The sequence below is a fragment of the Herpailurus yagouaroundi genome, unplaced genomic scaffold, assembly GCF_014898765.1.
Source record: "Herpailurus yagouaroundi ecotype Mexico unplaced genomic scaffold, PumYag 530, whole genome shotgun sequence".
NCBI classification, from domain to species: domain Eukaryota; kingdom Metazoa; phylum Chordata; class Mammalia; order Carnivora; family Felidae; genus Herpailurus; species Herpailurus yagouaroundi.
In genome coordinates this window covers 3466937-3494538 of record NW_024412747.1, presented here as the reverse complement: position 1 = coordinate 3494538, position 27602 = coordinate 3466937, and the positions used below count along the sequence as shown (strand labels likewise).

Sequence of the window (27602 nt, the reverse complement as noted above, 5' to 3'; positions counted from 1 at the left end):
TGTAACCTACAGACTGAATTACTATTTATAAAACACTTAGAGGTTCAAGTTCCTTTTCCTATAATAACCAGGAAAAATAGACCCATAAGCCCTGCTAGTTGAGCAATCTTCTAAATTTTTACTTTTTAATAAAGTCACTATTGATCATACATTCCAGAAATTTAAGAACAAATCAGCTAACGGGAGGAAGCAAAGCAATCATGGAATTTAAGATAAAAATAACTTCTTCCTTTTAAGAATTACTTGAAGCAAAATCACAAACAGAAGATTTCTGATATAAATATACTAAACAAGAGAATATTTTTTAACACTCCTAAAATAAACTTGCCTTAATGTGCTGTTAATTGCTCCCAGTTTATTAGCTTGTTCACAATCTTCTAATTCTTTGGTGCTGTTTGCCACTTTTGAGTACTGAAAGGAAGTTCATAGGAAGTTTAGTAATAATCTCAAGTACGACTGGCAATCTGACAGTGATGACATAGATACATCAAAATCTCTCACATATGTAAGAAATACAAATCAAAATGCATCACAAATTTCCACCAACTAAGCTAAGACATTAAAAACAATTAGTACTGGTATGTTGGTGATGACCTAAACTGAGAAAACCGTCTTGGGAAAGTAATTTGACAATATTTATCTGGAGCTGCAAAAATGCATAATATCCTTGAACCAGCAGTCTTAAAACTGAAACCATATCCAGAGCAACATTTAAAAACAAAACTAAAAACAAGGTACAACCACTTTAGAAAGGTATTAGGTACTCTCTCATGTTGGGACAGCATAACGGATGCCCCAGCAACCTTACTTCTAAATACAGACCTAGGAAAACTCTTACATATGTACAATGAGACAAAGGACAGAAATGCTAGTGCCTCACTGTATGTAATAGCAAAAAGTCAACACAAGTGAAATGTCCATCAACAGAGGAGGAGCTAATCAATGACATAATCATACCATTGAATACTATGCAACTATTGGGGCGTGTGGGTGGCTCAGTCGGTCAAGCGTCCGACTTGAGCTCAGGTCATGATCTCACAGTCCATGAGTTTGAGCCCCCGCGTCGGGCTCTGTGCTGACAGCTCAGAGCCTAGAGCCTGCTTCAGATTCTGTGTCTCCCTCTCTCTCTGCCCCTCCCCTGCTCATGCTCTGTCTCTGTCTCAAAAAAAAAAAAAAAAAAATTGAAAAAAACATTGAAAAAAAATAGAATACTACCTATTAAAATTAACAAAGCTACATCAGAGACAAAAGCATAATGTGGAGTAAAGGTAACTGAAAAAATGTTTTTAACCTGAAGAAATAAAAAAGCATAATCTTAATGTTTAAACTTCATATTAAAAGATCTGTATGTTGGGCGCCTGGGTGGCTCAGTCGGTTAAGCGTCCGACTTCAGCTCAGGTCATGATCTCAGTTTGTGAGTTTGAGCCCCGCGTCCGGCTCTGTGCTGACAGCTCAGAGCCTGGAGCCTGCTTTGGATTCTGTGTCTCCTCCTCTCTCTGCTCCTCCCATGCTCATGCTCTGTCTCTCTCTCTCAATAATAAACAAATGTTTAAGAAAATAATAAAAAATAAAAAGATCTATATGTCACTTGTGGCTACATGTGCATCAGAAGTAGAAAAGTTAAGTAACACAGAAGGACACACGTAAGTTTCAGAAAAGTGGCTATCTCTGGGGACGGAGGAAACAGAATGGGATTGGGAAGGAGTCCGGAAGAGATTTCAAATGTCTCTAACACTGTGTATTTAGTTCAGAGCTGAAACAAAAATAAATTAAAGAGAGTGAACACAAACAAAAGACCACACAGGGGAGAAAATGCAAAGAGAAAATGCAAAAAGAAAATGGAGAGAGGGAACAGGGAGAGAGAGGGTATGATGATCTTTACTATGTACACATAATAGTGAAAAACTAGAAGTAAACTGTTACATAAAAACATGCACAGCTAAGTAAATTATGGCATGCTTCTAAAAGGGCAAGGGTAAGGGCGCCTGGGTGGCTCCATCAGTTAAGGGTCTGACTTCAGCTCAGGTCATGACCTCACAGTTTGGAGTTCAAGCCTTGCATCAGGCTCTGTGCTGATAGCTCAGAGCCTGGAGTCTGCTTCGGATTCTGTGTCTCCCTCTCTCTCTCTGACCCTCCCCTACTCACACTCTGTCTCTCTCTCGAGAATAAACATTAAAAAAAGTTTTTTTTTTTTAATTTAAAAGGGAAAGGGTAAAAAAAGGGGGGGAGGGTAATCTTTAATAAAGGAGTATTCTAATGCCGTTGAAAAGTACTATGCTCCTAATACCTTAATAGCTGTTTATACAATATAATCCTGAATATGACAGGTTGACTAGTTGAAACCGAAAACTAAAAATACATGCATGATAAAACACCTGTTGAATAGGCCATCTGACACTGTAGTTACATTACACTACTGTAGTTCTTCTAGAGGTTCCAAAAACAGAATTGAAATATCTTAAAAAAAAAAAAAAAAAAAAAAGTATATAATTTAACCGTAAAAAAAAATACACAAGCTCTCTGTTGCTGAAAGAATTGGAAATATGGGATTCTGGGGCAAAAGGTGCCCACTCCCAACTAACCACAGTACAGTTCTCCTTCTGTAACTACTGTCAAGCAGTAAATGGTAAATTTCATAACATAAAGCAGAAATACTCAAGGAAAAGGGACTCACCTTATTAGAACTCCCGGCTTTAATTCCGACTGGAATTTTACTCTTAAAAGAACAACAACAGCAATTTAAAAAATGACCATCGCTTTTTTTTTTTTTTGAGATTTCTTCACAAATAATGACATTGCTCAAATAAAGGGTATTTTATTTTATTCCATGATGAGAAAATATACATTCATTCAAAATCTGTTTTCATATTACCTCTTTAAGATAAATCGTAAAGAGGTATACCAATTTACAAACTTGTAAATCATAGTATAGCAAACCAAATGACATATACAAAATAAGAGTGTCAAAATTAGCTATAATTTAAATTCTCAATGAAGTATCTAATAGTTTACATAATTTTTAGGTTAAAAAACCCTGACAAAAATCACTTTTCCATAAACTTTCTTACAACAGAAACAGAAGCTTTAAAAATTTTCAGTTATTTGAAATATCTTAGGCTCAATCTTAAGTTCTGCTCTAAATTGACATTTATAGTGAAGGCAGTTTGGGATTAATACTAAAAGAGTCAGTTCTTTGGTCCACAGGATTAACCTAGGGCTTATCAATCTAGGTAACCAGGGTTTACTAACAGAAGATCTGCATGTGGATCCAATTTGACTCACTTTCCTACAAAGCCAGTAATTAGTTTTAGGCTTTAATAAATAAATCTAGAAATCATTACAGCTGGTTTATCAAACACAGTTTTAAAACAAAAACCATACTGAAAAAGAAAATCACAGGTTGGTAACTCTGATCAATTCAGGGGACTGAATGATTTTCAACATCTGGATCTACGGTATAGAAAATTACCTCTTAAAATTTTTTTATGTATCATGATAAATTTTAACACAGGCAAACTTAACCAAATATTCAGAATAAATATCTTCCTGTCAGGTGGAAGAATGTATATAATAGTAATGATGATAAGAGATATTTCCCTTATCAATAAAAAGATTAATCAATTAAATTGTTCCGTGCTGCCAGTATTTTATCATTTCAGTGCTTCCTAGGACATCTAACAGAAGGCAAAAGAGAGAAGACTATAAAACTCAAGTCAAACCTAACAGCCACAGACCCTGAATTTAAAATACGGAATAAATATTAACCAAAAGTGACTGCTGGCTACAGTGTGTCCTCTAACTAGTGTAGTATAACGTGCTAAAATCAAAATCTTCAGCAGCTTTTTTAAAGGTTTGATGCTAAATGCAGTAACTTGACTTAAGCAAATCTTAATAACAAGGCTTTTAGAAATATTGGGGTAGGCATCACAGATCACTGTCACAGATAATATATAACAATCACAAAAGAGAATTATTAGAAGTAATGATAAATGTAAAACTAATGACTAAAATCAAGCATGAAATAAATCTGGCTGGGCTTGAGGCTGGAAAGATGGTGGAGGACGACGACCCTGGTCTCGCCTCGTCCCAGGGATACAACTAGGTAACACTCACCTCAGCACAAATAACCCAGAAAACAACCCAAAGACTGGCAGAACAAACTCCACAACTACGGAAGAGAAGAGGGCGCATCTCACTCTTCTCTGAGCGGGGGGCACGGAGAGGGGGAGAAATAGATGATCACACCAGGGAGCCTGCACAGGGAAGACCAATCCCAGTTAACATTGGGCTCTGCAAGCCAGGGGGTCCAAATGACAAGAGTTCCTACAACCAGCAGGACTTGAAGCCTGGAATTTTAAGAATCAGCAGCTCTGGTGTGGGAGAGCCTGAAGGGCATTAGGAAGCAGAGTTCCTGCCCTTAAAATGATAGCATGACAAACGGCCCAGGTAGATACAGCCTAGAAGCAGCAGTTTGAAAAATGCCCAGGGCACATGGGACTGAGATTTATTTACTAATCGCAGAGCAAGTCCAGAGAGGCAGGGATCACTGGGAGACCCTTCCAGGTACAAAGGAAGAGGCAGGTGTTATTTCCCTCCTTCCCCCACACCCCCCTTCCACAGTCCCCACTCCCTGCCCCCAGCAGAAACACACAGGCACCGGCAGGAACCAGTGCTGCACAACACTCCCTACCTAAATTGCTCACAGCAAGCCCCACCCATGCACGCCTGGCCGATCTGCCCTTTTCAACAGATTTTCCTCAGTCCTGGCTGCGAATCACCTCCCCCACAAGACCAATGTAAACATCACATCAGCAACACAGCTTCTCCTGACCCATGGGTTTTTGCAGGGCATAGGTCCCAGCAGCGTGGGCTCTGCAGAAGCTCATGGCAGATCCTGTTACAACTGGTGCCCCACCCACACACCCTCCATTCCCCCAGTGCAGGCAACAGGTTTCATCTCACAAACAGAGCAGCACACACCTTGTGAAAATGTGCGGCACAGGTCTGGGACCGAATACGGCCCACAATGGGCTAAGAGAGCCTCTGCAGACGACCGGACTAAAGGAAAAAAGTGGCCAAGGCACAGGAGCAGAGCATTTGCAACACACATAGGAGACATTCCCTGAAGTATAAGGTCGTGGAGAACAGGAGACATTGCACTGCAGGGCACTATAGGACCTCCTCCTCATAAAGCCATTACTGTCAAGAGGAGGAGATGTAGCAGACTTTCCCCAACAGACAGAAACAGATCCATAGAATTAGACAAAACGAGGAGACAAAGGAACATGTCCCAAATGAAAGAACAAGACAAAAGCACAGCAAGAGACCAAAGAGAAAAGAATAGAATATGACTGATAGAAAATTTAAAACAATGAGCATAAACATACTCACAGGACTTGAGAAAAGAGCGGAAAACATCAGTGAGACCCTTAACACAGAGATAAAAAAGAATAAATCAGAGATGAACACAATAAATGAAATTAAAAACACACTAACTGGAATAAATAGCAGGCTAGATGAAACAGATGAATGCATTAATGACCCAGAAGCCACAATTATGGAAAGTAATCAAGCTCAGTAGGTGTGAGAAAAAAATTACACAGAATGAGAACCGACAGACTTCGGGAACTCAGGGACTCCACCAAGCATAATAACATTCACATTACAGGGATCCCATAAGAAGTAGAAAAAGAGGGCAAACATTTTATCTGAAGAAATAATAGCTAAAAACTTCCTGAATGTGGGGAAGAAAACAGATATCAAGATCCAGGAGGCATATAGATCCCCCAACAAAATCAACCCAAGGATGTCCACACCGAGACACAGAGTACTTAAAGTGACAAAAAGTAGTGATGAAGAAAAAAATTAAAAGCACCAAGAGAAAAGAAGACAAGTTACATACAAGGGGAAACCCTATAAAGATATCAGGTGATTTTTCAGCAGAAAATTTGCAGGCCAGAAGGGAATGGCATGATACATTCAAAGTGCTAAGAAGAAAAACTGTGCAGCCAAGAATATCCAGCAAGGCTCTCATTCAGTATACAAGAAAATACAAAGAGTTTCTCAAACAAAAACTAAAGGAGTTTATGACCACTCCACTAGCCATACAAGAAATGTTAAAGGGGACTCTTTGAGTGGCAAGGAAGACTATAAGACTTATTATAAAAAGTAGGAAACACAAAAGCAGTAAAAATAAATATATATGTAAATATCAGTCAAGAGATTCACAAAATAAAAATGACGCCATATACCTAAAATGTCAGGCAGAAAGGAAGAAAGAATATGTTCAAACTTAAACGACCATCAACTTAACATAGACTGCTATGCAGAAGATGTTATGTACAAACCTAATGGTAACCACAAATCAAAAACCAGCAATATATATGCAAAGAATAAAGACAAAGGAATGCAAGTATATCACTAAAGAAAGCCAAAACACTATGAAAGAGAGCAAGAGAAGGAGTAGAGAAAAACTACAAAACAATCACAAAGCAAGTAACAACTTGGTAATAAATATGTATCAATAACTACTTTGAAGGTAAATGGACTAGATGCTCTCATCCAAAGACATCGGGTGACAGTGTGGGTAAAAAAAATAAGACTCATCTAATATGCTACCTACAAGAGACTCATTTCAGACCTAAAAGCACCTGCAGATTGAAAGTGAGGTGATGAAGAAACAGGTATCATGCAAATGGATGTCAAAGAAAGCCAAAGTAGCAATACTTATACTGGACAAAATAGATTTTAAAACAAGACTGTAACAAGGGACAAAGAACAACACTATATAATAATGAAGGGGAGAATCCAACAAGAAGATACAACAACCGTAAATATTTAGGCACCCAACTTGAGAGCGCCCAAATACACAAAACAGTTAATAACAAACATAAAAAACTGATCAATAGAAATACAATAATAGGGGACTATAACACCCCATTTACATCAATGGAAAGATCATCCAACCAGAAAATCAACAAGGGAAGAGGGTCTCTGAATGACACACCAGATCAGATAGATTCAACATATTTTCAGAACATTCCAACCTAAAACAGCAGATACATATTCTTTGCAAGTGCACACAGAACATTTTCCAGAATAGATCACTTATTAGGCCATAAAACAAGCCTCAACAAATTCAAGATCAAGTCATATCATGCATCTTTTCTGACCACAATGCTATGAAACTGGAAGTCAACCACAAACAAAAATCTGGAAAGAGCATCAATGCATGAAGATTAACTAACATGCTACCAAACAATGAATGGGTCAACTAAGAAATTGAAGAAGAAATCAAAAATTTCACGGGTACAAATGAAAATGAAAATTTAACAGTCCAAAATCTTTGGGGTGCAGCAAAAGTAGTTCTAAGAGGGATGTTTAGGGCAATATAGGCCTACTCCAAGAAGCAAGAAACATCTCCTTACACATAAAGGAGCTACAAAAAGAATAACAAAACTTAAAACCAGCAAAAGGAAGGAAATAATAAAGATTAGAGCACAAATGGTACAGAAAATTAAAAAAAAATAGAACAGATCTATGAAACCAGTTCTTTGTAAAGATCAACAAAATTGATAATCCTCTAGCCAGACTCATAGAGAGAGGTGGGGAAGGGGGAGAGAGGATCCAAACAAAATCACAGATGAAAGAGAAATAACTGACACCACAGAAATACAAGCAATTGTAGGAGAATATTATGAAAAAGTATATGCCCACAAATTGGACAACCTAGAAGAAATGGATAAATTCCTAGAAACATGTAACATACCAAAACTGAAGCAGCAACAGAAAATTTGAACAGACTGATTACCGATAAGGAAATTCAGTGATCAAAAAACTCCCAACAAACAAAAATCCAGGACCAGACAGCTTCACAGGCAAATTCTACCAAACATTCCAAGAAGAGTTACTACCTATTCTTCTCAAACTACTCCAAAAAAATAGAAGAGGAAAGAAAACTTCCAAATTCATTCTATGAGGGCAGCATTACCCTGTACCAAAACCAGATAAAGACACCACTAAAAAAGACAACTACAGGCCAGTATCTCTGATGAACTTGGATGCAAAAATCCTCAACAAAATACTAGCAAACCAAATCCAACAACCGATTAAAAAAAATCGTTCACCACAATCAAGTGGAATTTATTCCTGGGATGCAGGGTGGCTCAATATTTGCAAATCAATCAATGTGATACACCACATCAATGAGAGAAAGGACAAGAACCATACCATCATTTCAATAGATGCACAAAAAGCATTCAACAAAGTACAACATCCATTCGTGATAAATAACCCTCAACAAAGTAGGTTTAGAGGGAACATACCTCAACATAATACAGGCTTTATGTGGAAAACCCACGGCTAACGTTATACTCAATAGGAAAAAATGGAGAGTTTTTCCCCCCCAAGTCAGGAACAGGACCAAAATATCTATTCACACTATTTTTATTCAACATAGTAATGGAAGTCCTAGCCACAGTAATCAGACAACAAAAAGGAATAAAGGGTACTCAAATTGGTAAGGAAGAAGTCAAACGTTCACTATCAGCAGATGACATGACACTATATACAGAAACTGTAAAGACTCCACCAAAAAACTACTAGACCTGAAAAATGAATTCACTAAAGTTTCAGAACATAAAGTCAATGTACAAAAATCTGTTGCATTTGTATACACTAATAAGGAAACAACAGAAAGAGAAACTGTGAAAACAATACCATTTACAACTGCACCAAAAATAATAGCTAGGAATAAACTTAAGCAAAGAGGTGAAGGACCCATATTCTGAAAACTATAAAACACTGATGAAAGAAACTGAAGATGACACAAAGAAGTGGAAAGACATTCCATGTTCATGGATTGGAAGGACAAATATTGTTAAAATGTTAAAAGCAACCTACATATTTAATGCAATTCCTATCAAAATACTAATAGCATTTTTCATAGAACTAGAAAAAATAATCCTAAAATTTGCATGGAACCACAAAAGCCCCAGAACAGCCAAGCACTCTTGAAAAAGAAAATCAAAACTGGAGCTACTCCAGATTTCAAGTTACATTACAAATCTATAGTAATCAAAACAATATGGTACTTATACAAAAACAGACACACAGATCAATAGAACAGAATAAAAAGCACAAAAATAAACCCACGATGTTATTGTCAATTAATCTTTGACAAAGGAGCCAAGAAGATGCAATGGGGAAGAGACAGTCTCTTCCACAATGGTATTGGAAAAACTGCACAGCTACATGCAAAAGGAGGAAACTGGGCCACTTAACACTGTGCACAAAAACTCAAAATGGATTAAGGACCTAAGTGTGAGACCTGAAACCATAAAAATCCTAGAAGAGCACAGGTAGTACTTTTTCTGACATTGGCCATAACAGTATCTTTCTAGATATGTCTCCTGAGGCAAGTGAAACAAAAGCAAAAATAAGCTATTAGGGGCTACATAAAAATAAAAAGCTTCTGCACAGCAAAGGAAACAACCAACAAAACTAAAAGACAAATTACTGATTGGGAGAAGACATTTCCAAGTAACATATCCGATAAAAGGTTACCAAATTATATAAAGAACTTATACAACCCAATACCAAAAAAACCCCAAATAATCCCAGACATTTCTCCGAAGAAGACATCCAGATGGCCAACAAACACATGAAAAGATGTTCAGCATCACTCATTATCAGGCAAAGGCAAGTCAAAACCACAATGAGATATCACCTCACACCTTTTAGAATGGTTAAACTCAAAAACTCAAGTAACAGGTGTTGGCGAGGATGTGGAAAAAAAAGAACCCTTGTGCACTATTGGTGGGAATGCAAACTGGTGCAGCCACTGTTGGGAGACAGCATGCAAGTTCCTTGAAAAATCAAAAATAGAACTACCCTACAATCCTGCAATTGCACCAGGAGGTATTTATGCAAAGATTATAAAAACACTAATTTGAAGGGATATATGCACCCCTAGGTTATTCCAGCATTATTTGCAATAAACAAACTACGGAAGCAGCCCAAGTGTCCATCAGTAGATGACTGGAAAAAGATGTAGCATATACATACAAAGGAATATTATTCAGCCATAAAAAGAATGAAATCTTGCCACTTGGCAACAACATGGATGGATCTGGAGAGTATAATGCTAAAGGAAATAAGCCAGTCAGAGAAAGACAATTACCATATGACTTCACTCATGTGTGGAATTTACGAAAGCAAAACAAAAACACAAAAAAACAAAAAAGAGAGAGACAAACCAAGAAACAAACTCTTAACTATAGAGAACAAACTGATGGTTACCAGAAGGGAGGTGGGGGGGAGGGGCTGAAATAGACAAAGCAGATTAAGAGTACACTATCTTTTTTTTTTTTAATTTTTTTTTCAACGTTTATTTATTTTTGGGACAGAGAGAGACAGAGCATGAACGGGCGAGGGGCAGAGAGAGAGGGAGACACAGAATCGGAAACAGGCTCCAGGCTCTGAGCCATCAGCCCAGAGCCTGACGCGGGGCTTGAACCCACGGACCACGAGATCGTGACCTGGCTGAAGTCGGACGCTTAACCGACTGCGCCACCCAGGCGCCCCAAGAGTACATGATCTTGATGAGCACTAAGTAACGTATGGAACGGTTGAATCACTATTTTGTATACCTGAAATGAACACAACACTATGTTTTTACACTCTGTTTTTTAGCTATATAGCACATTATTAAGTCAGCTGCAAGGTCTACAGATTAGACATCAGTATTATAATTAATGTTAATTTCCTGATTTTGTTAATTATGTTGTGGTTAGGTAAGAGAATAATCTTGTTTTTAAGGAAATACACACTCAAGTATTTAGGGGTAAAAAATCACCATGTTGGTAACTTAGACCCAAATGCTTCAGAAAATATTAACATATGTGTATAGAGAGAATAATGAAGCAAACATGATGAACATTTAGGGAATCTGAATAAAAAGTATATGAGGACTGCTATTATTATTCTTCCAATTTTTCTGTAGGTCTGAAATTATTTCAAACTAAAAAGTTAAAACATTTTAAAGGAAAATCAGAATTTTTTAAAATTGTCCCTTTAGGAAGGACGTTGCTTCAGATAAGGCTCCCCCCCCCCCATTTTTAAGGGTAACAAACTAGACTGATTAGGTAAAAAAAGAAAAAAGTGAATGAAAACATAGCTCACAACTAATTACTGTTTAAGAATTAATTGTATCAACTGATGAATGGATAAAAAATTGTGGTTTATATACACAATGGAGTACTACGTGGCAATGAGAAAGAATGAAATATGGCCCTTTGTAGCAACGTGGAAGGAACTGGAGAGTGTGATGCTAAGTGAAATAAGCCATACAGAGAAAGACAGATACCATATGGTTTCACTCTTATGTGGATCCTGAGAAACTTAACAGGAACCCATGGGGGGAGGGGAAGGAAAAAAAAAAAGAGAGAGAGAGAGAAGTTAGAGTGGGAGAGAGCCAAAGCATAAGACAGTCTTAAAAAATAAGAACAAACTGAGGGCTGATGGGGGGGTGGGGGGGAGGGAAGGGTAGGTGATGGGCATTGAAGAGGGCATCTTTTGGGATGAGCACTGGGTGTTATATAGAAACCAACTTGACAATAAATTTCATATATTAAAAAAAAAAAAAAGAATTGTGCTAGATGCCAAAAAATGAAGTCTAAAATATAAGTATAGCTATTTTTTTTTTAATATAACAAGACCAAGTGCAAACCTGATACCAAGCCTGAGATTCTCCCACTTTACCCATGGTAATTCCCACTCTAAATGTAAAACTGAAGGTCCAGTAGCATTACTTTTCTCTTCATTTGAGAGGGAGGGAGGGAGGGAGGGAGGGAGGGAGGGAGAGAGACAGAGAGAGTACAAGACAAGGAAAGGGGCAGGGGGAGGAGAGAGATGGAGAGAGAATCTTAAGCAGGCTCCATGCTCAGCACAGAGCCCAACACGTGGCTGGATCCCATGACCCTGGGATCATGACCTGAGCTGAAATCAAGAGTCGGACGCTCAGCCAACTGAGCCACCCAGGCGCCCCTGGTAGCATTATTTTTCTTATTAAACAAGATGCACATCCAATAAAGCATGAAATAAGCGTTAGACATTGTAGATCCAATCCTAGAATAGGCCCCTGATTTTCCATCTGTTTTAGAATACTATACTTCCATATCCAGTCATCAATACCACTGGATACAAGTGTCTTCAAACCCATTTTGGTAATGAGTATAAAATCTTTAATAATCTCAGTAAAAAGGAGAGAGCTAGGGGCACCTGGGTGGCTCAGTCAATTAAGCACCCAACTCTTGATTTCAGCTCAGGTCATGATCCCAGGGTTGTGAGATTAAGCCCCACGATGGACTCCGTGCTGAGTGTGGAGCCTGCCCAGGATTCTCTCTCTCTCCCCCTCCCTCTGTCCCTCCCCAGCACTCTCTCTCAAAATAAATAAATAAAATAAAAATACTTAAAAAGGAGAGATCTAACAGTTTATGAATTTGATGACAGGTCTAAATCCATTAATAAAATATAAAGTTCATGTTTGTCTAAAAGCCCAAGAGGAAGCAATGTTTTCCCTATTCATATTTTTTAAATTTATTTTACCTCTGGACAGGGCTCCACATGGCAGTCTTTTATTGAACAATGGCCATCTTCTGCCCAGAAAGGACATGGTCGCTTCAGATTAACCTTGAGAGAGAGATTGGATTAACATTAGGATAGAAGTGTCACAGTCCGCATGCTAAGTGTCACTGTGTGGGCGCCAATGACATGCTGGTGAGTTAGAAGAAAAAGCTTCCTCTCCCGTGTCATCTACAGAGTTCAGAATCTTAAATGACTGCAGGTTTTCAGACACCCAGGTGTAATATTAATGTAAAAAAATAACTATTATTAGTCCTCTGACACTTCCCAAAAGGAATAAAGTCCAAGCACACTGCTCACCTGCAGACCCTGGAAAGCATTTTCACAACTGTCGGCACCATGCCGTTACCTTACCCGTGAGGATTCGCTCATGCGCCCAGCCACCTAAACGTGCACCGAGCACCCACTATCTGTCTGGCACCATGGAGGTTCTGGGGCAAAAAGAGACACAAAAAGCACTTTCCCCCTGGAACTGATAATCTACTGGAGGGAATTAATGTTTAATTACAAACAAAAATCCAGAGTTTCACAATGGAAAATAATGGGGCTGGTGGATGGCAGCCTCTGACGAGGTAATATCTCAGGATGGATCAAAGTTGGAGAAATTGTGCATTTGGATAAGGTGACAGAGCTTGAACAGTTGTGGGAACTGGAAAACAAAACAGTTTAACCAACTTTTAGTGGGAGAATGAGTGCAGACATAGGAAAGGGATGGACCATTTTATTTTTTCAAATTAAAAAAAATTTTTTTTTTTTTTACGTTTATTTATTTTTGAGACAGAGAGAGATAATGCATGGGCACGGGAGGGGTGGAGAAAGAGAGAAAGAGGCTCCAGGCTCTGAGCTGTCAGCACAGAGCCCGATGCGGGGCTCAAACTCACGGACTGCGAGATCATGACCTGAGCCGAAATCGGACGCTCAACCGACTGAGACACCCAGGCGCCCCAGGGACGGACCATTTTAACCATGTTGTTAAAAACTCTGGATTTTCTTATCTTGAACTTAACAGAAAGTGATTCAACAGGACTGCCAGATGGATTGCCTGAGCCAAAAATCAAAGTTTTATTCTTGTTTCTTCCCTCTGCTACCTCCATGCACAATTCATTATCCACTTCTTCCCACCACCTCCACTGTTTTTTTTTTTTAATTTTATTTATTTTGAGAGAGAGAGAGGGAGGGGGGGAGGGGAATCCCAGGACTACCCCATGCTCCCTGCTTCTACTATACAGCAGCCACAGTGATCCCTCTGAAACGTAATTCAGACGGTACCAATCAATCCCTGCTCAACACCTTCCTGTGGCTTCCCGGCACCTTCAGAAGGAATCCCAGCTCTGTAGCAAGCGCCACTAGGCCCTCTCTCACCTGGTCTCCTGTGCACCTCTAGCCACACTGGCCCTCCTGCCTGGAACATACCCCCTCCGGCCTGGAACATACCCAGCTCCTGGTCTCCAGGCCTCTACAGTGGCTCCTCTTTGCCTGGCCTGTTGCTCCTCCAGGTCTCACGGCCTGCTCCCCTCACCTCGGCCGGGGTTCTCTCAGATACCACCTCGGCAAAGAGTTTCCCTGACCAGACTCTCTAAAGTAGCGCTCAGTATGCACCCTACACCCTGTTTTTATTCTTTTATAGCACTCACCACTACCTATTTCTGATTTACTTATTGCCTGCATCTCCCATTGTATGGACTGAGATTTCACCTTCTTCATTATTCTATCCCCAGTGCTCAATAGACAGCTCAATCAATAGCCGTTAAATGAAGTGAATAACACCTACGTCACGGAGGAAGAGGCAAAAACACATGGAACTGGTGACACAAGGAGAGTGCGGTCAGCTCTGACCGTGGAGTTAATCAGGGGAGGCCTCCCTTCAGTTACATGTAAAATGGGGAGAACTCGGATACAGGTTTCCTAGAGAAAGAGATTTCCAGGCAGAGGGTTCGGGATGTCCAAAGACAACCTCTTTTGGGAACTGCAGGTTCCTTGAACTCCTGGCTTATGCATCCAATGCCTCTTGGATCTCTCCACAGGACATTCTTCTTGCCATCTCAGAAAACAGCAACCCCATTACTCTAGATCCTCAGGCCAAAATCCCAGCATCACTCTTGACTCCTTACTTTCTCACTCCACATCCAATACTTCTAAAAATTGGGTTAGTTCAAAACCCAAGTCCCTGTAACGGTCAGGAATGCCTTATGTGGCCTGTCCGTCTGCTCTCTGCGCCTTATTCACTGGCTCCCGGGTTGTTCCTCAAAACAGGAGACACACTGTAGAGTCAGGGCCTTTGCTCCCGCTGGTCCCTCTGCACGGGGTGTGCTCCCTCCAGATATCGACATGGCTTGCTTTCCTCCTCTCTTTAGGTCTTCCCCAAATCCCACCTTCTCAGTTTGCTGCTTTATGTTGCTACATTTTAAACATTTAAAAACATGGTTTTTTTTTAATGTTTATTTATTTTTGAGAGACAGAGCACAAGCAGGGGAGCAGCAGAGAGAGGGAGACACAGAATCTGAAACAGGCTCCAGGCTCTGAGCTGTCAGCACAGAACCCAATGTGGGGCTCGAACTCAGGAGCGGAGATCATGACCCGAGCTGAAGTCCGATGCTTAACCAACTGAGGTGCCCCTAAGTTGCTACATTTTAGACTAAACTGCCATGCAGCAACAGAAAACTAGTAACACAGAGCAAGGAGCGGACTGTGGTGGACACTGGAACATGGTGCTAACGTCAGCCTTCAGGAAGGGCTTGTTACCCCGGGCTTCCAAAAACATTGCAGGCAGCTGGCCTCAGCCGAAGACAGCCACTTAGCACAAGGACACACCACTCCTTCCAACGGCGGCCTGCAAATGACTGATGGAGGGCTGCAGAGGCCTAGGTCTCTCTGGCAAGGGGGGGAGAGTTCTGGAGGGCCATCCCATCTCCAGGGCTCCCAGAGGGTCACCTGAGGTCTCCACAGAGGCGGACTCCCAAAGCTTCGCCTCCCTTCTGCCCGGTCCTTCCCTGAGCCGTCACTTCCACGAGCAGTCCCTCAGTAACCTCTTGCACACCAACCACGGTCTCATCTGCTGCCCAGAGAACTGAGGCTGCAACGACTTGTCCAGCTCCAGGAAAAAAATATTGGTCCTTTTACTAGGATCACACTGAATGTATACGCCAACGTGGAGAGAACCAACCTCTTTAGCTATAGACACACCTGTCCATTTCTTGAAGCCTACTTTTGGGTCTCCCAGTAGGGTTTTGAGGCTTTCATCCTCTAGGTCTTGCACAGTTTTTGACTCCTATATATTTCACCTTTTTTCACACTGCTTATGTAAATGGGGATTTCTTTTCCATCAGATCCTCTAACTTGTTATTGTTTGTATTTATGAAGATATTGATATTTGTACATTAACTTTATAGCCTGCGAGCTTAATGCATTTATCACTTGTGTTCGTTTTATTACTTGTTTTCTAGAATACTTCTGTCATTTATAAAAGGAGACCGTTTTCCTTATTCTTTAAAAATGTTTATCCTCTAGCTGTTGTGATATACTAATCCCTCCAACAGTAAAGGAGATATGGGTGCCTCTGTCTTGGTCCCTCACCTAAGTGTGAATTCCTCTATTATTTCCCAGCAAGTAAGAGGTTGGCAATGCTCATGTTAGCATTAAAATGTTCATGTTAAGGAAGTATCCATCATTCCTATTTTTAAAAAAATCAAGAATGTGTGTTTAATTGTGTTAAAGACCTAAAAGCCTTGTCCTTGCATTCTTAGAATAAGATGAACTTGGTCAGGACATACTTTTTTGTAGTATGCTCACAACTCAGCATTATCTTTGATTTCACCTCTACCCTCAGAGCTTACATTCACACCATCAGACAAGTTTTTGGTGTTACCTCTTAGATATAATGCTCATTTGCTCACTTTTCACCTCTTCCAAGTCTACTGCCCTATTCCAAACCCGTTACCTTTCATCTGCAGAAGCCTCCTATGTGGTTTTTCTCTATTTCCTGTCTCACACCCTTAGTCTGTTTTGTACAAATCCCTCCAGAAACTGATCACACCTACACTAAAATTCAACATCCTTATGTGGCGAATAGGGCCTTCTAATTTTTTTTTTTTTTTTTAATCTGGCCCCTACCCACTTTTCCAACTCTCCATCTCACTCACTTTGCTCCAGCCTATCCCTGTCTTCTTATTCCTCAAACACTCTAGACCTTTACACCTGCAGTTCTCCTCCCCCTCCCTGGAATGTTCTTTCCCCGTATCTCATCATGGCTTTCACGTCATGTAGGTCTTCACTCAAACAGCACAGTATGAATACTTTCCTTTCCTGGTCATCCTCGTCAAAGATAAAGCTACCTTCCATCCCCACCCCATTAATTACTCTGTATCTCCTACTTTATTTTTCTCCATAGCACTTAACCGTATAACCGTATGAAATTATATTTCATTGTTTATTGTTTGCCTTCCTAATCAGAATAAAAGCTTCATGAAGTCAGAGTCTTTGTGTTATTCACTATTGTATCCACAGCACTTAGAATAGGGCCTCCCACAGAATAATCATTTAATAAATACTCCATGACTAAAGGAATGGAATGGATAGTACAAGAAATTGTAAACACTAACTACAACAGCCAGCTGACCAGTCGACAGGGGCAGACTGGTGCCTCAACCTGTGCACCCTTGCGTGCTCAATCACCAGTATGTATGTGCATGTTTACAATTCACCTCTTCTCTTAGCTTTCCTTTCTGCCACTGGTGCACGTACAGGATACTGTGGTGATTAAATGTCCCTTTAGTTTAATTCATAGGTTGACAGAACTAGAAAAGGAGTGGGTATCACTGCTATCCTTGCCATGGAGATAAATCCATTAACTAGATTACTGCATGACCCTCCCTTGGGAGAACAGGACTATGTTCCCATTACACACAGAGCAATTTTGTTAAATTGGGTAGAACGTTTTTTTAGAACATTGTTCTTTCTGCCTATCCAACTTTCATTTTTCCTTCTTCTGTAACATCCTCTAATGTTCCTTTAAGAAACAATCACTTCCCTTATATTTATGCAAGTAGGATTGCTAACCAAAGTGTCTTTCCCTCTTTTGGTCAATTAGACACTTATAGAAGTGTTCTGCCAGAAATTTGACACTTGTACAAAGTGTTGCAAAAATATGGGAAATTGATTCAAGATTTTGGTGGTACCATAAAAAGAATGGCCATTAGTTCCTCTTCTAAATTTTTTTATCCTCAAAAATATTTAAAGACTAAGACAGCCTATGTAGGATCAGGATTTTAAAAAAAGTGTAAAATCAGGGGCACTTGTACCCCAATGTTCATAGCAGCACTCTCAACAATAGCCAAATTATGGAAAGAGCCTAAATGTCCATCAACTGATGAATGGATAAAGAAATTGTGGTTTATATACACAATGGAATACTACGTGGCAATGAGAAAAAATGAAATATGGCCTTTTGTAGCAACGTGGATGGAACTGGAGAGTGTGATGCTAAGTGAAATAAGCCATACAGAGAAAGACAGATACCATATGGTTTTACTCTTATGTGGATCCTGAGAAACTTAACAGGAACCCATGGGGGAGGGGAAGGGAAAAAAAAAAAAAAGAGGTTAGAGTGGGAGAGAGCCAAAGCATAAGAGACTGTTGAGAATTGAGAACAAACTAAGGGTTGATGGGGGGTGGGAGGGAGGAGAGGGTGGGTGATGGGTATTGAGGAGGGCACCTTTTGGGATGAGCACTGGGTGTTGTATGGAAACCAATTTGACAATAAATTTCATATATAAATAAAAAAAAATAATAAAAAAATAAAAAAAATAAAAAAGTGTAAAATCATGCTCAATTTTTAAAATAAACTAAAAATGAAAATCAGAGAACTTATGAACCCAACTGAATGCTGAGCACAAGAGCATAGGCAAAGCAGAACAGCAGCTTCTAAAATATTGTTCTTAAATTTAAAATACCGTTCTTTTGAATGTTGCCTCATTTCTCCTCCCTTTAAGCTGTTATGGTTATACTTGGAGACGACTGTTAGGTTTAAGAACCGATTCTGCAGTTTTACTATGAATGGTGCTTGTACCCTCAGCGTGGGGCCAGCCCTTCTGGTGAACGTCTGCCGCGGGGGTACTTTGTACAGCTTACAATGCTAACACAGGCCACTGCCATCAGCACAGCGGAGAACCTGGGTGGGCGTCTAGATAGAGGAGGCAACGTCACAAGGAAGACTGACCAAGGAAGACTGGCATTTTGAGCTTCCGTGGAATGAGTCTCTGTCTCAAAAACAAAACTTGAAAGATGACGAATCCCCCAAACACAGGAAGAAGGTTCAGATTCTTTGTGTCCAAAAAGACTATCAGGTTTCGCCACAATACTTAATACATTCCAACGATAAAACACACAGAGGGTGCTGAGAAGAGTCAAAATGGGCTTTCAAAAGGGTCATAAAAGTCACATCTGTAGACAGCTGTGTAAAAACCTTTGCTACGAATGGAACCAAAAATTATAACGTACCTTGTAATAACGGAAGTAGTCTCTCTCTTGCAATTTTTTTATTTTGGGGAAGATTTTGAAGGTGTTAAAGTTATCAATGCTATCAATATCACACAAGCAATCATCCAGGACTCCGGTGACCTGTGGGGTGGAAAATATATATACAAACATAAAACTTTAAATATGTGCATTACTGATATTCCAACCTTAACAAATCTGTAATATTATATAAAAGAGATAATTTGTTAATTCAAGGTAACTAGTCTTCATTGACTGAGATATAAAACACTAAAGCAATCATTTACTTTTTACTATGGCCAATTAAGACACAATAGAAGGATCAGATACACCTATTCTGAAGAACTAAGCATTGATGTTTAATGGCTAAAGAGAAATATATGAAACATACATAAATTCCAACAAGTATTTGGAATGCTAAAGCCATTTCTTCCAAGATTAACCTAGAAGTCACAGACTGTAAGAATATTGCTGTAGTAGCCTTATCTTTCTTTTCCACTGCCATTTATGGAACACTTATATGATAGGCATGGTGATAAGAACATTACATGTTACCTCATTTTTAAAAAAATATTCTATGAAAGAGGTCTTATCCTCATTTTACACCTAAGAAAATCAAGGCTGAACACGGTTAAAATAATTTTTCCCAAGTAGCAATGAGACTTAGTCCTAAGTCAATCACACTTAAAAATGCATGCTTTATCCACTACTCAAAGTATACATTAATGCAACCGAAACTGATATTTACAAAGGGAGTTCAGAATCCAAAACTTCCATAAAACATTCTTCCGCTAAATTTAAAAATGGGACTCACTGACATCCACGTCTTGGATGAATCTTCAGGGAATCAGGCTGAGTGAAAAAAGCCAACCCCAAAAGGTTACATACTATGTGGTTTCATTTTTACGTTTTGGAAATGGAGAACAGGTTATTGGTTGCCAGGTTAAAGACTGGAGGAGGGAAGGAGGTGGAGTGGGGGCATAGGTTGGAAAGGAGGTCAAGTGTGGTTATAAAAGGGCAAGAGGAAGGATCCCTGTGGTGATCAAATTATTCAGTATCTTGACCATGGTGGTGGATACACAAACCTAAACGTGATAAAAGTGAAAAGAATACATACACACACAAATGAGACAAGGGGGAATCTGAAGACCAGCAGACTGAATCAGTGCCAATGTCGTAGTGATAATACTGCACTGTACGTTTATAAAATGTTACCATTGGGGAAAACTAGATGAAGTGTAGGTGGCATTTCTTTGTATTATTGCTTACAACTGCATGGAACCTACAATTATCTCAATTGAAATTAAAATTTAAAAACAAGAAGGGGACCCAGTCTTTTAAAGGTCATTCACATGATCCACTGGAGGAATCTATGCAAAGAATGACCAGAACCTGGAAACCAGAACATCCCAGTTGTTTCTTTCTCAGGCTTTGCCCCTAGGGCTGTAAATAAGTCCCCAAACTCTCTACAACATAAAGAGTCAGAGGTACACTCTCTTTAAAGAACAAAGGATCATTAACGAGAATTTTAGCTCTAGAATTCCATATGCTTTACTATCCTAGTTCCTAAGATCCTGTCACCAACTCTACTGAAGTTCACTCCATTTCTCAAGCTTACTATTTATAAAACCTCAAATTCTAAGTAATAGGGATGGGGGGGGTAGAAATAAGAACCAAATGCTTTCTATGTTTTAAAAATATTTTATCCAGATATTTCTCTTTCGTATAAATTTTTCTTAAATTGTTTATTTTTAGTTAGTAAACCACCACAGTTTATTTTTTAAAGATGTTTTAATTGTGGTAGGGGTTGGGGTAAGGTATACAAAATTGTCAACCTACTTCTAACTCTTAAAGACAACTACTAAGACAAAAACCTGTATATCACCAAAATTTTTTAAAAAATACAAATACAGCTATTTTTTTTTAAGTCCCTTTCTAATTACATTCATCTTCCTCCTCACGGAGGTAGAATATCTTATTTTTGTTATTTTTCTTTGTAATTTCATCACATGTGATATATATCCTGAAGCAATATACTTAAGAGCTCATTTTTGAACTTTAATATTAATGGAATCTATTGTGGGAATTATGTTGTAATATACTTCTTTTGCTAACATTTTGACATCTACCCAAAATAATGAGTTTTCCAGTAGCTCATTCATTTTCCCTGCTGTAAATATTACATTACATGAAAATATCATAATGTATTTGTTCTACTGTTGACCCATAAGGTAGGCAGAATGATGCCCCCCAAAGATATCCATACCCTAATTCCTAAAACCTGTAAATCTGTTATTGTATGCGGTGGAAGGGACTTTGCAGACATGATTAAGTTAAGGATCCTGAGATGGTAAGATTATACTAGATTATTTGGGTGGACTCAATACTAAGAACCTTGAAAGAGGAAGACAAGAGTGTGAGTCACAGAGACCTGGAAGATGTCACACCGCTGGCTTCTAAGACAGAAGAGGCCACATACCAGAAGCACCGCAGCCTCCAGCAGCTTGGAAAAGGCAAGGGATGATTCTCCCCTAGAGCCTCCAAAAAAAAAAAAAAAAAAAGGGCAGCCTTGATTTTATCCCTGTGAAACCCACGTTAAGCCACTAAGTTCGTGGTCATTTGTTAGAGCAGTAACAGGAAACTAATACAAAACATATGTAGGTTGTTTCCAGATTTAGCTAAATAATGCTACACAAAGGTTTGTCACGATCTCGTTACGTATATGTGTAAGAGTTTTTCCAGCTTCTATGCTTAAAGTGGAATTACTATAGCTTATTTCCAAAATAGGTTACCAATTCGCAACCCCATCCAACAGCAGATGGAATTACTGCTGAATTATCTCCTTACCAATATTGGATATTGTTGTAATTTTTGCCAATCTAGTAAGAACGAAAGGGTATCTGATTTTTGTACTAATGAGGTATAATGTTTCATAAGACATTTGTAATTGCTCCTTGTGTGAAATACCTGTTTGTCCTTTCTCATTTTTCTTTTTTTAAAGATTTTTTAAAGTTCATTTATTTTGAGAGAGAAAGAGAGAGAGAGCTGGGGAAGGGCAGAAAGAGAAGGAGAGAGAGAGAATCCTAAGCAGGCTCCACACTGTCAGCACGAAGCTCAATGCAGGGCCTGAACCCACAAACCATGAGATCATGACCTGAGCCAAAACCGAGAGTCGGACGCTTAACCAACTGAGACACCCGGATGCCCCTTTTTTTCATTTTTTTACTGGGTTGTCTTTTTCATACTGACCTGCAGGAATCAGTACCGCTTTCCCCACTCAATTACATTCTTCTGGAACTCCAATCACACAAATTAGACCATGTCTCATAAGCTCTCTTTAAAATTTACTATCCCATTATTTTTCTGGGCTTCATTCTGAATTTGCATTTATTTTCCCTTCATTTATTCATTCATTCATTCAACCTATTTGAGGACCTACCTAACATGAGCCTTGCACTGTTCTAAGTGCTGAGGATGCAGAAGTAGAAGGAAAAAAAAAGGCAAAAATCTCTGCCCTCCAGGGGCTTCCAGATGGTAATAAAGGGACAGGAAAACTAAGGAATGGAGACCATCAGTGCAGAACTGAGTTCCTACTATTTTAGAAAGTATAATTTAAAAAGGTCTCAGTGAAACTTTGGCAAATTTTGGTAATACTTCAAGGGGGAAAAGGAACAAGCCGGCGCCATGTGGGGGTGTGCTACGTGGGGGCGTGGGGGAACGCATGCCAGGCACTGGGAATACAAAGCTCAATGCCCTGAGGCAGTATGCTCACCTGAAGTTCCTGAGGAAATAGGACAAGGACTATGTCGTATGTAAAAAGGAGAAATAGGAGACCATTTTAAGACTCTGGCCTTTACTGGAACTTGGTGTTTTCTCACACCAACCAATTCTCCCACTCTCCAACGCGAACTGGGTGCCCAATTCAGTTCTGATGCTATCTGGAGTTAGAGCAGACCTCACAGATTAGGGGTTCAGTCACACACCACGATCCCCACTTTAGGTATCACTGCCAAGCTCCAGGCCACCTGTACGTCTGACTGACCGGCTATGAACTGGGGGTTCCAATGACTCTCAAGTTCGGTAATTTGCAATGGCATATAGAACCAGACACTTACCTTATATCTACTGGTTTATTGTTAAGATACAACTCAGGAAGCACCAAATGGAATAGGTGCAGAGGGAAAGCTACTGGGAGTGCAAGTTCAGGGCTTCCATGCCTCTGAGCCCCTTCCCAGAAAGTCTATGTTTCGCCCACCTGGAAGCTCATCCATCTTGTTTTAAGAGCTTTTATATTTTTCAAATTTTTTTTTATGTTTATTTTTGAGAGAGAGTGCTAGCAGGAGAGGGGCAGAGAGAGAGGGAGGCAGATTCTGAAGCAGGCTCTAGGCTCTGAGCTGTCAGCACAGAGCCCGACTCAGGGCTCAAACTCAGGAACTGTGAGATCATGACCTGAGCGGAGTCAGACGCTCACCCGAACAAGCCACCCAGACGCCCCAAGAGCTTTTACGGAGCTGTCTCCAGCATCCCTCTCCCCGTCCCAGTGGTCATGGGTGGGGCTAAAATTCCAACCCTCTAATCACTTGGTGTGTCTGATGATCATTACCACCCTGAGGTGATCTAGGGGTTCCCGTTAGCATAAATAGGTGTGATTAAAAGGGGCTCATTAGGGGCGCCTGGGTGGCGCAGTGGGTTAAGCGTCTGACTTCAGCCAGGTCAGGATCTCGTGGTCCGGGAGTTCGAGCCCTGCGTCAGGCTCTGGGCTGATGGCTCAGAGCCTGGAGCCTGTTTACGATTCTGTGTCTCCCTCTCTCTCTGTCCCTCCCCCGTTCATGCTCTGTCTCTCTCTGTCCCAAAAATAAAAATAAAACGTTGAAAAAAAAATTAAAAAAATAAATAAATAAAAGGGGCTCATTATAAATAACAAAAGGCATTCCGATTATTCTGGAAATTCCAAGGTTTTTCTTTTTTTAGTATTAATTTTTGAGAGAGAAGAGAACAGAGCAGGGGAGGAACGGAGAGAGAGAGGCAGAGAGAGAATCCCAAGCAGGCTCCACACTGTCAGCACTGAGCCCGATGAGGGGCTCCATCCCACTAACCGTGAGATCATGCCCTGAGCCAAGATCAAAAGTGGGACGCTTAACCAAAGGAGCCACTCAGGTGCCCCGCCTATCCAGATCTAAAGCTGAGAATCCTGTTCTGGAGATTTTGACAATCAGTTATATAGGTGGTATTTAAAGCTGAGAAACCAAATGAGAGAACTAAGATAGAGAGGGGAAAGAGTACACGATCTGAAACCTGAGGCTGAAATAACTAGCGATCAGTAGTAGCAGAGGAGAAATAAGCAAAGGATACTAGTATAGCTAGCCTAAAAGAAAGGAAGAAAATCAGAAAAGTACAGTATCCTGAAAGCCCAAAGAAATATGGTATTTTCAAGGAGAGTAAGCCATGAGCTGTGGGGAAAAAATGCTGTCTATAGGTAAAGCTAGGGTTTAAAAACTAACTATTGGCTTTAGTGACAAGACAGACATTAATGACCTTGACAAGAACAGTTTCGGAGAGGTAGGGGCAAAAGTCTGACTGGAATAGGCTGGCGAGAGGACCAGAATAGGACGAATAAAGATAATTCCTTTGAGGAGTTTTTCCATAAAGGGGAACAGAAAAATGGAGCAGAGCCAGAAAAGATGGGTGGGTCAAGACAGAACTTTAAAATAGAATTAACAGTATGTTTTAGGATGACAGTAACAATCCATCAGACAAGGAATTATTAATGATCCAGGAGAGAAAAAAGATTTGCTCAAAACACGATCTTGAAAGAAGGAACTGGGACCTAATATATGAGAGGGACTGGCTTTTGATTAAGAGTTCACAGTTCATCTATGGTAATCCATTGGAAGGCAAAATGTGGGGGTACAGAGACAAATGGGTGAATAAATATGGATTACATTGTTAGTGTGAAGTATGAAACGAAGAAAAGGAAAAGTGGAGCGCCTGGGTGGCTCAGTGGGTCAAGCACCCAACTTCAGCTCAGGTCATGATCTTGGGGTCTGTGAGTTCAAGCCCTGCATCTGGCTCTGTGCCGACAGCTCAGAGCCTGGAGCCTGCTTCGGATTCTGTGTCTCTCTCTGTCTCTGTCTCTCAAAAATAAATAAACATTAAAAAAAAAAAAGGAAAAGTATCGGAGGATTAGAAAAAGACATAAAATGGTTGCCTGATTCAGGAAATCATTTCTTCTGCTGGATATAATCAGCTATTTAATCCATCCATGGAGTTTTTAATTTCATCTCTAGAAATCCTATCACACTGTGTTAATCTTTTTGATCATTCTTTAAAATCTCTTGTTCCCTTTTCACAGTTTCAGGTCAGTGTCCCTATCTTTGCCCCCCACCCCTTTGTATTTAAATTCACTATGTCTCGTGTTTAAATTATGTCTGATATTTTCAGAATCTAAGGTTATCACAGGTCTTTTTCTATAGGCTATATTTCTATTATCTCATTCACGGTGCCTTGTGTTTTGTGATTTTTGACTATTAGCTGCTTATTCTCCTTGGCACGGGCTCTTGAAGACTTCTTTAGGGTTTGGGTTGAAAATAAATTCCTCCAGAGGGGATGGACGTTTGCTTTTACCAGTAAGCTGGGGGCATACCAACCTGGGTCTGCTATAAATCAAATTTTCCACTTGAAGATTTTCCCAGCATAGGTGGCATGAACTTGGCCTGCAAACCTTTATAGGAACAACTTCATGGTTGCAAATTCTCGAGGGAGTTTCCCCCCCTCCCCTTCCCTAGCAAGTTTCTTACTCTCCCCTTATTCCTGGTAGGATTCATTTCTCATGTTGAGGCCGTAGCTCTTTGGAGTTCAAGCTTTATGATGGGGTCTTCTTTTAGTTTCCTCTCTTTGGGCACACAACCCTTATTTCTTGTCCATTCCACACCAAGGAGCAATTAAAGCAGAAACTCAGGGTCTTCAGGGTTTGGGGGAATTCCTCAGGGTCATGGACTGGAACAGCACTGTTTGAGTCTCAAGATCTGACTTTCCACTGGGGGCTGGGGGCAGGGGAGCTCTATGTATTCTTTGATTTCATGCCACCTCAGAAATGCATTTAGAAAGATTTAAAAATACATCTGACTAAAATTACTTCTTTACAGGAAGATTAACTTGCCATATCATTTGTATGCACTAGGTCTTTAGTTTCTAGTGCTTTCCAGACTACAAAGCCCATTCGCATTTAATTTATAAGAAAACGGAGTATGAGATATACAAATGCCTATCATTTTAAGTGTTCAAAAATAACTTTATGCTTTCACTGCAAGGAGACATAGTCGATATAGTCCTGTCCTTAAATGCTTTCTTTTAAATGGAGGTGTTTTCTTTTTTTATTTAAAAAAATTTTTTTTAAACGTTTTTATTTATTTTTGAGACAGAGAGAGATAGAGCATGAACAGGGGAGAGTCAGAGAGAGAGGGAGACACAGAATCTGAAACAGGCTCCAGGCTCTGAGCCGTCAGCACACAGCCTGACGCGGGGCTCGAACCCACCAACTGTGAGATCGTGACCTGAGTTGAAGTCGGACGCTTAGCCAACTGAGCCACCCAGGTGCCCCAGGTGTTTTCTTTTTTAAATCGAATTCTTCCCTTTATGCTTTATTGGGCTTCCTTCCCCCTCCCCCCACCCCAACAAAAGAGAACCATCTTAGTTGCACTTTTTTAATTTTCCTGGGTCTCCCTCAGATTTCTATACCCCAAAGAAGCAGGCATACAGAGATGTACTGCACAGAAGAAAACGGGGCCTACGAGGGGTCCAGTTCAACCTTGTTCACTTAACAAGTGTGGTATTAGTCATGTAAGCTTTTTGAACTTCAGTTACCTCAATAGCCCCACTTCTGAGAAGTATCCAATAAAACGAGATAATGTATATTTAAACGTGTTAGAGATTAAAGTACTATCTAAAATGTGCTCCAACTTCTATATTAGAAAGTACCACTGGAAACAAAAACCAAACGTATCCACTTTTGAAGACTGTTTGGAACAATGCTACTTTGAATATGCACAAACCTTTTATTTTTAAACTACAGGTATTCATTTGGACATGATGAAATTACATATATTCATTTAAATACAATAAAATTAAAATTTTACCTTAATTGCATGTGTAACGTGCAATTATAAAACATTAACACATGTAACTAGCAGATAAAGATGACTAAAATGAAGCTTCTAGATTGATGGCAACGTATACAATTAATAAAAGGCATAAAAAGGAAAAATGACAAGAATCCCATTTTAGAAAAACATCTAAATGTACATGCCACTCAAAAACAATCACCCAACCAATGATTAGAAAATAATTTTGCTAAAGGTAATTTGGGGAATTTATTTTTTATTAATATAGTAGATACTCCCACCCAGATTTCTGCTACTTCAGTGTTTTCTAGGTGGGGTTCAAAAGGTAGCTCAAAGGATAATTGCATT

General features: G+C 39.7%; 1 protein-coding gene across 3 annotated transcripts in view; it reads right to left on the bottom strand.

Annotated features, from left to right (window-relative positions):
* The window catches only part of ERO1B (endoplasmic reticulum oxidoreductase 1 beta), a 62793-nt gene that overhangs the window by 33625 nt on the left and 1566 nt on the right, over nt 1-27602 (bottom strand). The window contains exons 2-5 of one of the 3 annotated variants that reach the window (XM_040464870.1): nt 19138-19257; nt 12607-12690; nt 2675-2716; nt 329-411 (exon numbers count right to left, since the gene is read on the bottom strand). In XM_040464870.1, coding sequence (XP_040320804.1) covers nt 329-411; nt 2675-2716; nt 12607-12690; nt 19138-19257 — 329 coding nt within the window. The remainder of the gene's footprint in view (nt 1-328; nt 412-2674; nt 2717-12606; nt 12691-19137; nt 19258-27602) is intronic. The other 2 variants (XM_040464871.1, XM_040464872.1) reach the window with 2 other exon arrangements.